The 14085-nt window shown below is 41.6% G+C and overlaps 1 protein-coding gene across 1 annotated transcript in view; it reads right to left on the bottom strand.

Annotated features, from left to right (window-relative positions):
* Window positions 1–14085, bottom strand: part of ryr1b (ryanodine receptor 1b (skeletal)) — a 149659-nt gene that overhangs the window by 74613 nt on the left and 60961 nt on the right. The window contains exons 9-28 of the mRNA XM_051656671.1: window positions 13852–13926; window positions 13586–13742; window positions 12398–12565; window positions 11624–11745; window positions 11239–11425; window positions 10304–10439; window positions 9742–9837; window positions 9509–9627; window positions 9281–9414; window positions 8841–9082; window positions 8563–8755; window positions 6729–6945; window positions 6514–6618; window positions 6291–6394; window positions 6095–6178; window positions 5834–5993; window positions 5532–5679; window positions 5113–5318; window positions 4740–4914; window positions 3899–4107 (exon numbers count right to left, since the gene is read on the bottom strand). Coding sequence (XP_051512631.1) covers window positions 3899–4107; window positions 4740–4914; window positions 5113–5318; window positions 5532–5679; window positions 5834–5993; window positions 6095–6178; window positions 6291–6394; window positions 6514–6618; window positions 6729–6945; window positions 8563–8755; window positions 8841–9082; window positions 9281–9414; window positions 9509–9627; window positions 9742–9837; window positions 10304–10439; window positions 11239–11425; window positions 11624–11745; window positions 12398–12565; window positions 13586–13742; window positions 13852–13926 — 3037 coding nt within the window. The remainder of the gene's footprint in view (window positions 1–3898; window positions 4108–4739; window positions 4915–5112; window positions 5319–5531; window positions 5680–5833; window positions 5994–6094; window positions 6179–6290; window positions 6395–6513; window positions 6619–6728; window positions 6946–8562; window positions 8756–8840; window positions 9083–9280; window positions 9415–9508; window positions 9628–9741; window positions 9838–10303; window positions 10440–11238; window positions 11426–11623; window positions 11746–12397; window positions 12566–13585; window positions 13743–13851; window positions 13927–14085) is intronic.

The following is a 14085-nucleotide window of genomic DNA, read 5'->3' as shown; positions in this document are numbered from 1 at the left end:
TTCATTATCAAGTTATATGCATCAATTGATCAACATGTGTATAATTTTGAGCAAATATATTATTCCTTTAATATGCATTAGAAATGTCCTTAATTGAATGAAACATGCTCTCATATGATATAAAGTATTTTGACTCTTAAGCCACACTAAAAAATGTATGGTCACACTTAAAAATGGTGGCCAGGCCTTTGAAGGTCCAAAAAGCAGATCAAATCAGCAAACATAACCCATCAAACTCCAGTGGTTAAATCAGTCTTTTGAAGTGATCCAGTTAGTTCTCTTTCGGTCAACTCGTTCAACATTTCACTATGGGACACGCCTCTTGCTTGGTCATCCATGAAGCCCTGTGCAATCACGCCGAACAGGCTGCTGGCCAGTGCACCAGGGAAGCCCCTTCCCTTCCCTATATAATCAGTAGCACTGGCCCAAAATGACATTCTACATCTATTTACTCTTCAATTCACATCCACAGCAAGCCCTTTTTCAATGCACTTACGGTTTAAAGATTTGGCTGGATTCAACTGTCTAAGGACTGAGTTACCACTCAGTTAAGGACATCGAGCCAAAGTGAACCAAGTCATAATGAGAAATTAAACACTTTACCAAAAAAAAAAAAAAAAAAACATCTGTTCGACTTACCAGTTGAACATGGCTTCCCCTAGGCCTGGCAAGACCAAGCTGCTGTCTCGCCTTTGCCCAGGAGCGTGTGGATTTTCTATTTCATTTAGAGATCAGCACGGTATATGTCCAGCTTGCCTGGGCGTTGAACATGCCGGGGCAGCATTATTGATGCCGATCTCTTGTAGAGATTGCAGTAGACCCTCTCCAGGAATCCTGCACAGGAGAGTGCGGTTTGTCCAGGAGGTCTGTTGAGATCCTTTACAGGGAGATGTCATGCCTACATGCGTGGGAACCTCACCTCTGAGGCGGAGTTGGGCTGACCAGCTTACTCCTTTGGATGAGCTCGGGGACCCTGTTGGCTTCAATATGAAGATCGAACAGTTCCAGGAGTCCCACTGGACGAGAACTTGGTTTCCATCACTGCTGCGGGAGGGCTTTCGGATGATGATGATGATGATGATGTTGACATCGAGGAGCCGTTCTCCCCAATTTTGGAATGCCCAATTCCCACTACTTACGAGGTCCTCATGGCGGCATCGTTACTCACCTCAATCCGAGTGGTGGAGGACAAGTCTCAGTTGCCTCCACTTCTTAGACAGTCAATCCGCGCATCTTATCACGTGGATCGCGGTACATGACACCGTGGAGACTCACAGCATGTGGAGGCTCATGCTACTTACTACGTGCCCCATTGAGAGCGAGAACCACTTAATCATGACCACGAGGAGGTTACCCCATGTGACTCTACCCTCCCTAGCAACCGGGCCAATTTGGTTGCTTAGGAGATCTGGCTGGAGTCACTCAGCACACCCTGGATTCGAACTCGCGACTCCAGGGGTGGTAGTCAGCATCAATAATTGCTGAAATACACAGGCCCCGAGGAGTCGTTTGTGTCCCAAACGGTGCCGCCTGGAAACACTAACAGGTCGGATGAACAGCCATCAGCAGTGGGACAAATGCAACCCTGCATGAGGCCTGCCGACAGGCGGTGGCTAGACTGGGCATTGAGCGGCTAGCGACTCTCACTGCCGGTAAATGCTCAAGACTTGATAGTAAATTCCTCCTCCCCACCACCCTGGTAGCTCATCAAACCCTCCCACTTTTCCAGGATTGTATGTAGGATCTGATGAAGTATTGGGAGAAACCGCTGTCATCAAGGGTCCCGGTGTATGGCTTCTCCTCACTTGACATAGCGGGTATGGAGGAAAGGGGCCGATCTCAAATGATGGAAGGATCTTTGGTGAGTCATCTGGATCTGAGATCGGCATTCTGTTTATCCTCCGTTACCCCTAAGCTGCCTCACAAATCGGATCGCCTCTCAGCCTCAATTTTTGAAAAACTTTACAAGTCTGTGGGACAGATGGGGTGGGCTACAGACGCAGTCACTCTGCTTTTGGCCTATATCGCAGAGTTGGAAGAAGATATGTCTGTTGATCTGTTGCAGGGCAATGACAACAGAGAGCTATGGACAGAGATTTGCACAGTGACGGATCTCATCTTACGCTCATCACGTTGCCTGGCTCAGTCCACGGGAAGAACTTTGGGTCTTGTGGTGGTGGGTCAGAGAGGCTTGTGGTTGAATCTGTCCACAAAGGTGGAGAAAGATGAAGGACAACTTCTTGACCAGCCAATGGACCCGAAAGGCTTGTTTGGTCTGGCGGTGGCGGCAATGCAACAGCATTCTGAGGCAAAGAGGAAGAACAAGAGGCTTTTAGATCTTTAGTTCCCCGCAGAGCTCCAGTGCCGATGCAGCCTTGGGTAATGCACCAACCCGCTTTTTCCCAAGGGGCGCAGGGAAGAGGACAGACATCATGGCAAAGACCGAGAAGGATAAACCCACCTTCTTGGGACATGATTCCTCACCAGGACGAGGACAGATCTTCTTGGCGGAGAAAAACTTTCACTCAAGCAGCACCTCCAGCTCCCTCCATGGATGGGGGTTGTAGGAAGAAGCATACGGCTTAGTACGTTCCGAAGTTCGCTATCTCAGTTTGCCTCTGTAAATTCTCTGGAAAGCAATACTACAAAAAAAGGAATTAATTATGTATCATTTCCCGCACAAACCCTGGAATTTAGTCAATGAGAAGTATAAAGCACGTTCAAACATTCACATCCCCTGTGTTGATCAGTCAACACACAGAGCACTGTCACACACACTTATCCCTTGTGTTGATCAGTCAAATGCATAGAATGCTGTCACACACACACACACTTATCGCCTGTGTGGATCAGTCAGATGCATAGAGTGCTGTCACACACACTTATCCCCTCTGTGGATCAGTCAACGCACAGAGCACTGTCACACACACTTATCCCCTGTGTTGATTAGAGTGCTATCACACACACACTTAATAATAATTATAATAATTCCTGACATTTACATAGCACTTTTCTAGGCACTCAAAGTGCTTTACATAGGGGGGACTCTCCTCAACAACCACTGATGCTACGGCAGCCATAGTGCACCAGTACGCTCACCACACACCAGCTATTGGTGGAGAGGAGAGAGTAGAGTGATACAGCCAATTAAATGGGGATTATTAGGAAGCCATGATTGAGAAGGGCCTATGGGGGAAATTTGGCCAGGGGTTACACCCCTACTCTTTAAGAGAAGTGTCCTGGGATTTTTAATGACTACAGACAGTCAGGACCTCGATTTAACGTCTCATCCGAAAGACGGAAGTGAATTTTAGGAATTCATCGCGTATGTGGATCAGTCAAATGCATAGATGGATCATAGGCTTCATGGATGACCACGCAAGAGATGTGTCTCATAGTGAGATGTCTCACTCATCTCCCTCAGAGAACCGAGGTTACAACAGTAACCCAAAGTTTTGGATGAGAAGTGTATCGTGATACACTTGTGAAATCATGATCGTGCCTTTAGACTGCAATGGCAAGTGAAAAAGGAGTTATATATTGGTACTGTATGTTCTCACCCAAAACCAACTGGATTGCTTCAGAAAACATTGATTAAACCACTGGAGTTATGGATTACCATTATACTGCCTTTATCTCCGTTTGGGAGCTTCAAAGGCCTGGCCACCATTCACTTGCATTGAATGGACCTAAAGAGCTGAGATATTACTCTAAAAATCTTCATTAGTGTTGTGTAGAAGAAAGAAAGTCATACACATCTGAGATGGCATGAGGGTGAGTAAATGATGAGAGAATTTAATTTTTTTTATGTAAGTGTGATTTGAAGTATCCACATTTTTGGGGGGGATAATGTAAATAAGGAAAATAAGGATTGCAAACACAGCAACCACTCCAATACCTCAATGTGGTTGTGGTCGGTAGGCACTGGAACAAACTGGGGCAGGCTCTTACTGAACCACATGGTGATGTCTCTCTTCATGTTGATGGCGAATGGCTCAAAGCCTTCTTGAAGCCCACAGATGGCAAAGTAGCGCAGACTGCTAACATTCTGACCCAAGTTTATACGACCCACCTGAGACAGACCCAATGTGCAGACTGGAATAAAACCTGGAGGGAGGAGAACAGGAAAAGAGGCTTATAGAGGACATAAGCTATTGTGCATTTCCTTAAGATGGCATTTTGACAACAATTTCCTCTTTTTAGTACCTTGAGTCAATTTTCTACAAATACAAAACTATAAGAACCCCCCCACCACACACACAATCAGTAATAGTTTTTTAATTAAACAGTTTTTAAAGGAATAGTTAACCCCAAAAGGAAAAATCTGTCCTTATTTACTCCCCATTATGTTGTTCCAAACCTGTATACTTTTTTCCCCTCTGAGCTATTATTGTATGGAATAAAGCCACATAAAGATTCTTAAAAATTCTCCTTTTTTCACAGAAAATAGAATACAGGTTTGGAATAGTAAATTGGTTGCTGGTGAGAAAATAAGGGCATAATCATAATTTTTGGTCAACTATTCCTTTAAATCCAAGACTATGATTGATTTGTGTCCTGAAAACGAATCTCTTGAGACAAAACCAAAAATAACTGCAGATGTTTCCCAACCAGATTAATGGCAACAGCAGAGATTATTAAAGCCATAGCTGTGCAGCATTACCTTGTAGAACAACACATTGAACCCCCTGTAATTACCTCCAATGCCTTAAAAAAACCTTTATAGCACAAATCCTCACCGTCTCCAATCTCAATGTCTTTGAAGGCCATTTCAGAGCCAGAATCGCTGATAAGCATCTCTCCGTTAAGAGTGAACATGATGTTCATTTCAGTGAGGTCTATCATGCAGCCCACCACATCACCAGACATCCATTGACGCCCAAATGGCTCATTACCAATGTGCCATCGCTGAGCCTGCAAGGAGAGAGAGGAGTAAAATCATTTAGCTTTTTTTTTTGTAGTAGTGCACAATACAAAATTGTTTCTCAGTGACTTGTACAGTACAGTTTAGCTGTTTAAATATTTGTGGGTTGATTTAACAGAGAATACATCATAAAACAACATTTAACAAAATTATAAGTAATGAAATTAGATTAAGTTGACACCACTGACCCTGTTTCCATTAAAGACATAGGCCAGCTCATCAGAACCAAGCTCAACATCAGCGCGGACGTTTGGTCGGGCCCAGCCCACTCTCATCTCTCCTATGGTTACAGCCTCAAACTCAAAGTACCATTTTCCTGAGGTAACAGCATACTGCTTTTCTGCCCTGAAGATACGCACTTTATCTCCACGTGCATTGTCAACACCCTGCCCACCTGTGGAAAAAGAGAGTTAAGGAAAATGTTAAATGAAAAATTATGGATTCCACAAAGATAATGCAAAGTTTTCCTCAAATTCTCAAAAAATCTGAGGTTTGCACAATATGGTGACTCTAGTTGACTGTGAATTAATATTCAGGAAAATACTGCATGGCATTTCTCATGTAAGCTAAAGTAATGCAACTAAATCAAAGATTAATGGACACTCACTGCTCTCCTGATCTGGGGGCTCGATGTTGTATCCATAACCAATCAGTGTGCGTACTGCATTGTTCACACTGTCTCTGTTGGTCTTTTTGGTTCTCTCATCCAGCAGGTTGTATGGCACCAGACGAGGATTACGCTTATTCATGATGTCCTGAAAGAAGAGTATGAACACTTAGGCAGTGATAAACCTCTTTTACAAATATCAATGATATAAACATCGGCTATTAATAGGAAATGTATCCTCTGTCTTAATCAAATATTTGTAGTTTATAATAGTGTGAGCATAGTATCCACATCTACTGTACCTGCACAATGCTGTAGGTCCAACCCTGTCTCACTCTGTCTCGTGCCCACACATTGTGCCCATTTTCGGCCAGCTTCTCCACCAGCTGATTCTGATTAGGTGTCAGTTTGACATGACTGAGATCCAGGGGAGCAGGTTTGTACCCACTGCTCATCACATATCTGAAAAACAAGCAGAAAAATAGATGAAAACCAAGAGGATATACATTATCCACGAAAGATATAGGACATAAGGGCATGTTTTGAAAGTGTACTGTATGTACGTTTTGGGTAGTTTGATCTTCCTCAGATTCTCTTCTGCTTTTTCATCTCCCATGCCTACATGGCAGCCAAGAGCTAATAGGGTTCTGGAGAGAAAATAAGTTGATGAATAAATTGGACAGAATAATGGATGAATAAGCAGATGGACATATGTCTGGACAATGATCTTCAGAGCTATCAGATTTAATAGATACTCACTTCAAGGTCTCTCCAGACATCTGAAGGTTATAGTTCCTCTCAGGTTCTGGAAGACTCTGAAAGTCCACCAGGCATGGGTGCAGTTTCTTATTATCATCCCTAAACTGAGAGATAGAGAGCATGTTCATACATATTGTAACTTTAATATGGATCTTGAGTGTGTATCTGTGAAAACCTGTGTGTATTGTGTGTACTGGTCTGAGATACAAAGGCAAGCACTTACCACTCCATAGGTCCAACCCTGCTCAATCCGGGTCACGGCCCAAAGCTCATGGATGTTTTCTGCAAGCTTCTCTCTGATGCGCTCCAAATGAGGAGGTAGTACAATCTACAAATCATACAGAAAAATTCTTAATAATTATGTTGATTCAAAGTGTTATTTTGGTAAGCTGGAGAGCAAACAAAACAGAAAACCAGATGAGACCCTGGGTGGGTTACCTGGGCAGTGTCAACAGGGCAGGGAGTAAATGAGGTGTGCGTGAGGGACTGTGTGGGACCTAGCAGGTTTCTGACACAATCAAAGTCGTGCTTATACTCCTTAATGGGCTCAATGCGCATCCTGTCTTTGGGGAGAAGAGCTTCATAACACGGAGCATAGCCGGGAGGGGGTAGGAACTTAAAATCACCGTGACGACCACCCAACAGGAAGCGAGCTCTGAAAAATGAAAGAGAATGCAGGTTAACAAAATGAGAAACACTACATAAGCAAATGAATTAATCATATCATCGAAGTATAAGTAATTTCTGCACCACTAGCAACATCAACTGGTATATCAAAAATAATGTTTTTTTTTTAAAGTTTGCTGAACACACTTTTTCTTTTTCTTTTTGATTTCTTCCCCTTTTCTCCCCAATTTGGAATACCCAATTCCCAGTGCGCTCTAAGTCCTCGTGGTGGCGTAGTGACTCGCCTTAATCCGGGTGGCGGAGGACGAATCTCAGTTGCCTCAGTTGTGTCTGAGACCTTCAATCCGCGCATCTATCACATGGCTTATTGAGCGCGTTACCACGTAGACGTAGCACGTGTGGAGGCCCACGCTATTCTCCGCGGCATCCATGCACAACTCACCACACGCCCCACCGAGAGCGAGAACCACACATTATAGCGACCATGAGGAGGTAACCCCATGTGACTCTACCCTCCCTAGCAACCGGGCCAATTTGGTTGCTTAGGAGACCTGGCTGGAGTCACTCAGCACACCCTGGCTTCAAACTCGCGACTCCAGGTATGGTAGCCAGCGTCAATACTCGCTGAGCTACCCAGGTCCGTTTGCCGAACACTCTTAAACAAACACTCCGAACACAGCCATTATCCACTGGTCAGACAAACAGATAGTCCCGCCTTACAAACTTAAAAACTTACACCATTAATTGAGTCAATGTTGCAAAGTTTTTTATAGCATATCAGGGCCACAGTTTTTACACTTTTCCGGGAAATTAAACTATGAATGGCTTACTTAGAGTTATTTAAAATAGTTCATCCAAAAATGAAAAATCAACATTTACTCATGCCATCCTAGGTGTGTTTGACTTTGTTTCTTCTTTAGATCACAAACAAAGATTACAATGCAGCTGAATGGTGACCACAACTTTGAAGCCCCAAAAAGCACAAAAAGTAGTATAAAAGTAATCTATACGACTCCAGTGGTTTAATCCATGTCTTCTGTAGTGATCCAATCGATTTTGGATGATAACAGACCAAAATATAACTAATTTTCACTATACATCTTGACATGCAGTCTCCTTGGTGATCATGATTTCAAGCTTGATTACATGTGTCTAACACTGGTATGTGTAATCTAGCTTAAAATCAAGACCATACCAAGAGACTGCAATGGCAAGATGTACATTTAAAAAGGAATTTTATTTTGGTCTGCTCTCGCCCAAAAATGATTAGATCTCGTCAGAAGACATGGATTAAACCACTCATTTGGAGCTTTAAAGTTCTGGCCACCATTCACTTGCATTGTATGAACATACAGAGCTGAGATATTCTTCTTAAAAGTTTGTGTTCTGCAGAAGAAAGACAATCATACACATCTGGGATGGCATGAGGGTGAATAAATTATGAGAGAATTTCATTTTTGTGTGAACTTTTCCTTAATTTTGAATAGGAGAAAGAATTTTAACAATCAAAAAATGACACTTGTTGATATAATGGCATTTCAACCTAACTGTTTATGGTAAAAATACACAGTACAGCACAATCAATCACATTGCTATCATGAGTTAATTCTGTTGATTTTGAGATCAAATAACTAAAGGGTCTTACTTTACTCCAGCAGAGAAACTAATAACAGGGAAGAAAAGGCCATCAACATTGAAGTTCTCAAACATCCCCTGGACTGGATGACCATTGATACGGAAGGAGATACTGGGCACGCTCAGATCCAGACAGCAGCTCACAACATCTTCTGCTGCCAGGATGTGCTGGTTGGGTGAAGCGACCTGACGCAATACATGGCCTGAGAGAAAAATAAACATCCTTAAGAACTGTCTACATTCAAACATACTAGTGTATATAGAACATATTAAGATCACCACATTTACCTGACCACAAGTGAAGGCCATCAAAACCATAAGAGTAGAGGTCATCACCCACCCCATTGCCACCCCAGCCCTCTCCTCCTCCTGGGTAAGGACTGTAGCCTTCAGTCATTGCCCAGCCCACACGCAGATGTGTAGCCTGTGCTGTCACAAATGCCTCCACATAGTCCACCATCACCTCAAAGTACCACTTTTTGTACTGTGTAGAACCTTCACACGTGCCCAAGTAGATATTGGGCCTCACGCTATAAAGAGAAAAAATGGTTTGAGATCGTTTTGAAAGTTATTTGGAATCAGATCACTTTCTGGGGAACTCTTTCAGTGCTTATATCAGTAGTTTTATCAGTCCTCGATGTTAAAAAGCTGTTGTCATAGCAGTCCATGAAAAAGGTGCAATATAGCATTTTGAAACAGGACAACCCTTATACGTCAAAAAATATTACCTTGATACGTAGTTAACGATGTTAGTCTGCAGCAGAAGGTCACGACCCGGAAGCAAATTTTCTGTGATGAGGTTTTGATTGGACCTCACTGCTACACCGTTACACACACAGAGAGAGCGAAGCACATCTAAAACCTGACCACACATGCACAGAGAGTGAGATCTTCTATAAATGATAAATGTCACTGAGTGATGTTTATTGATCTCAGTCACTTGATTGCTGTCAGACCTTATGGTTGCGACCGTGTTTGTCCAAGAGAGAAATTATAGACTTGATGTGGTTCTCCTGGATGATGTTCAAGACTTCAGGACTTTCAATCAAAACACAGTAAAGCACCTCCAGAATGCCTGGAGACAAAGAGAGAAATAGTGACAAAGATGTCTGTTGTAAGGTATAAGGTACAAGGCAAGTTGTTTTGTGGAGTCTGTTGACATTGTGTTGGGGAAAGGTGTTGTGTATACCTGAAGACGCTTCTAGACGATCCAGTTTACTGACTAGCCAGTCCAGATTATCGCAGAACAGAGCACAGTTAGCACGGTTTCCTCTGATCAGAGACGCTATGAAAACAGACACAGTCACAGTCATTCAGTCATTCATAGATTGTAATCAAACAAAATCCTTACAGAATAACATGATTTGACTACTCATTGGGCCTGGAATTTTAGCAAATGTCCTGAAATATATTGTATACTTTGAAATACTTAAATCTCAATACCATGGTACATTATTTTCATATGTCATGCAGTGGTATTCCACTGTATATATACAATTATATGATATGTATGATATACTGTACATTAAAATACAATAACTTAACCATATGGTACCATCACTGTGTTAAGGTAGCACACTTTACTTTTGTAATTTCAGTTTATGACTAATTTCTGTACAAGCAGTGCTACCTAACTGAGAAAACAGAATGTAAAAAGCACACTGTGGGACCTTTACATTGCTGAATCATGATCAGTGCATGAGGTGATTTAGTAAAGAGAATTATTAAAGGCTGTTATGAGACTGTCTGACCAAGCAGTTCATAGAGTAGGTTGACAATCTCTTTCCAAGACTCTGCCGCTTCCTCCCCAGCAAATTCAGAGAAGTGTGCAGCAGTGTTGTAGACATTCAGACGATCCACACACTCCAGCACGACTGTGATCATCCCCTACAACACAATTGCAAAACATCAGGGCTGTTTTTCTGGATATCTTGTCTTGTGTAATGTCTGGTACTCTGGTCCTTACTGCAGTTTATTCTGGCCAAGAACCGCACACTTACACAGGAAGAGACTGTATCATCATCAAGTACAGTAAAGTGACCAACCACAGTGCGTTTTGTTTTTATGTGCCATTTAGGGGCAGAGTTATTTGAAATAGATTATACCACGACAGTAGACTGCTGTTGAAAAAATAAAAAATAAAATAATGATGCAGCAGGTTCTATGAACAGTAAAATGAGAAAACACAAAAAATTGCATAAATGTGTTTAGACTGTCCAAAAGTAATAAGTACTGATTATTTCACAGATGTGATTCAGAATAAAAAGTGGATGTAGTTATATTACTGAAATAAGATATAGTGGATATATAGTTCTGCTTGTGGATATCTAGTTAACTTTCTATTAAGTACCTCAGTCTCTTTCAAAGATTTGATGCCACTGCCCTTGCAAACTTTGGCAAATCCAGTTACTAGTTATTCCTCAGCTCACTCATTGTATCAATTTGGTACATTGACACGACTTCGTTTTCAAGTTGACTAATCAAAAAACCTGTGTGCCTTTACTCTCGGAAGTTGCATAAAGCCAGGCAATCAAACTGGAATTTGCCATTATAGTCACAACTTGGCATTTTTGTGTGCAATATGCATCAGAGGGTCAGCAAACGGATTGTGGGCATCCCGTGGGAGTGCCACCTGAAGCTGGGACTACTGGTTCTCAGACAGACAGGTATAAACCCACACACACACCTCTTCTTGGAAGAGGTTCTGTCGATTACGTAGAGAGCGCAGCTTGGTCTGCTTCTCTTCGTGTTCCAGCTCCTCCTCTGGAGGTTGGAAATAGTGGATCAGATCCTGCAACGACAGAATTACTCCATCCAGCAGCAGGGACACTGGACCAGGGGATTTGTTCTTCCCACTCAGAGAGTCGAGACCTCTGACATACAAGAGAGAGATTATAGGATACACACACACATGAGAGAGCGAGACAGAGAGAGAGAGAGAGAGAGAGAGAGAGAGAGAGAGGGGAGAGATGTTTGTTTAATGACATGTTTACTGTCAATTTTAGCAGGTGCAATATAATACAGTATACAGTAAATTAGTTTTGGATCTTGTAAGTGTTATACAGTCGTACTTGATGAACTGTGTAAAAAGGCCAGTGGTGCTGTAGATCATACGAGCAGCCTGAGATTCTTCTGTCTGGGAGCGAGACATAGTCAGTGCATCATCCATATGGCCCTCTTGATGCAAAATGGCCTGAGCATCAGAAAAAGAGACAGAACAAGAAAAAGATAATGTTATGCTAGAAGATCATAAAGACAACATTTTGAAAAACATATATGTACACTACCAGTCACACTTGACTTATATTTTGATCTCTTGATCTTAAAGACTTAAGCTTAAAGGATTATGCTTAAATGCTTAACAATTTGTAAACAAATATAAATTATGCCTATTTATGAATTTCCTTCCAAAACTAACTTAAAAAAATAAATAAAAAATGAATGGAATGAACGCGTTGAAAAAACAGAGCAAACAACAAGTGCCCAGCATTTATGGGGACTGTTAAAAAAGCATCCAAGGTGGACATCTCATGAAGTTGGTTGAGAAAATGCCAAGAGTGTGCAGATCTGTAATCTGTAAGCAAAATGATGTCTAATTTAAAGAAGCTAAAATATAAGAGCGTTTTGATTTGTTTAATATTTTTAGGTTACAGAACAATTTACATACAGTACTTTCATTTGTGTTATTTCATAGTTTTAATGATTGTACAATTATTCTAAGATACAGTAAAATAATAATAAAGAACAAGTAGGTGTGTCCACAATTTTGGCTGATAGTTTATATTAGCAGATTAGTTGGCATCATGTAGTGTGTAGTTCAGTCTGTGAGACCCTTGGCTTCATACCCTTCTCTTCATGGTTCCCAGGCGAGCTGCTTTGGCGTCTAGAGCAGCATATGTGAGCCACAGCCCTGTGGAGAGATGCTGCACAAAGCACATGGACTCGCCATACTTGATCTCAGGAACACCCATTCCTTCCACATCTCGCTTCTTTTGAGCCCCCTCCACCTTCTCCTGCTCTCCAGGAATAAAAACAACATGGGATAGAGGGAACACAATAAACAGACATAAAGAGAGAAGGGACAGAAAAACAATTAGAATTTCATAATTTCAAGTAAAACTGGCAAAATACAAATGAGGGTGTTGGGGAGGTAAAATAATTGAAGTCACAGGTTTTTTTACATTAGGTGTGGGTGAGAATCAGATCAATATTAAGTCCTTTTTTAACAATAAATCTCCAACTTTGACCAGCCCCAACCAGTGCTTTAGGTGGCAATATGCAAGAAGAATGCAAATCGCCAAAAAACAAAAGAAGAGGAATGTAGAAGTGAAGGTGAAAGTAGAAATTTATAGCAAAATAGGACTTAAATATTCAACTGTTTCTCACCCACACCTATCATATCGCTTCAGAAGACATGGATTAAAACACTGGAGTCGTACGGATTACTTTTATGCTGCCTTTATGTACTTTTTGGAGCTTCAACGTTTTGACCACCATTCACTGGCATTGTATAGATCTACATAGCTGAGAAATTTTCTAATAATCTTTATTTTTGTTCAGAAAGAAAGACATACACATCTGGGATTTTCTAAGGGTGAGTAAATGATAAGAGAATTAAAATTTTGGGGTGAACTATTCCTTTAAGAGCAAATCGCCTTTTGATGAAGGTAACACCTGTTTGTTTACTCTAATGCACCCCTGTGCCTTAGCTGGACCAACCTGAAATTTTTTTTTTTTTTTTGCGTGATTTGAGGTAAAGAAGAAAATTTTGACAAACAGTTTGAGATTTCTGTCTTTTCTATTGAAGTACATAGATAGGAGCTGATAGGAACTTGAACAAGCCTATTTCCTACACAGAAAATCGCTCTCTGGGGGCACTGAGTGATGGCCACTGAGTGAAGTAACTTGCCTTCAAGGGACTTTGGTATTTGCCTCTGAGTGAAAAATAATAAAACACGCCTTAAATACAGTAGCTATTTACCTTAAGGGAAGGGTAATGTTTTGATTTTGTATTTATAGAAGCTCAAACAGACCTTCGATGCACGGAAACAGAAAGCAGACAGCTTGGTGTTGGCTTTCTCTGGGTCGAGAACCATCAGTCCCTTTTCCTCGTCCAGACACAGGTATCTACCCGTTGTGATGTGACGTACGCGGAAGGCCTGGCCCCACTTCATGTGGCTACCACTCCAACTACACAGAAATTACACACACAAACAGTATGTTACAAATTCATATGCAAAAAAGACAACAATGTCACAATTAATGAAGGGAAATAAGGTGAGTTGAGAGATCGTCTAACCCGATTCTCAGAGGCTCAAGTCTCCACAATGAACGGGCCTGATTACATACCGCGCCTCCTTCATACTGTGCAATCCTAGAGAGGGATTGACATAACAACATGAGTACATTAACATATGACCGCCCACATTTATACAGTGTGGCCCATTCATATAAGTCATTGTAACAAGGTTTAAAATGGGCAAGGAGGAGGCGGGAAACGGACGAAGCATCAAAGTAATATTTTAATGAAAAA

Source organism: Myxocyprinus asiaticus, chromosome 26 (genome assembly GCF_019703515.2).
Source record: "Myxocyprinus asiaticus isolate MX2 ecotype Aquarium Trade chromosome 26, UBuf_Myxa_2, whole genome shotgun sequence".
NCBI lineage: Eukaryota > Metazoa > Chordata > Actinopteri > Cypriniformes > Catostomidae > Myxocyprinus > Myxocyprinus asiaticus.
Note: the sequence above shows the minus strand (reverse complement) of the source record. Positions and strands in the feature narration are given on the sequence as shown.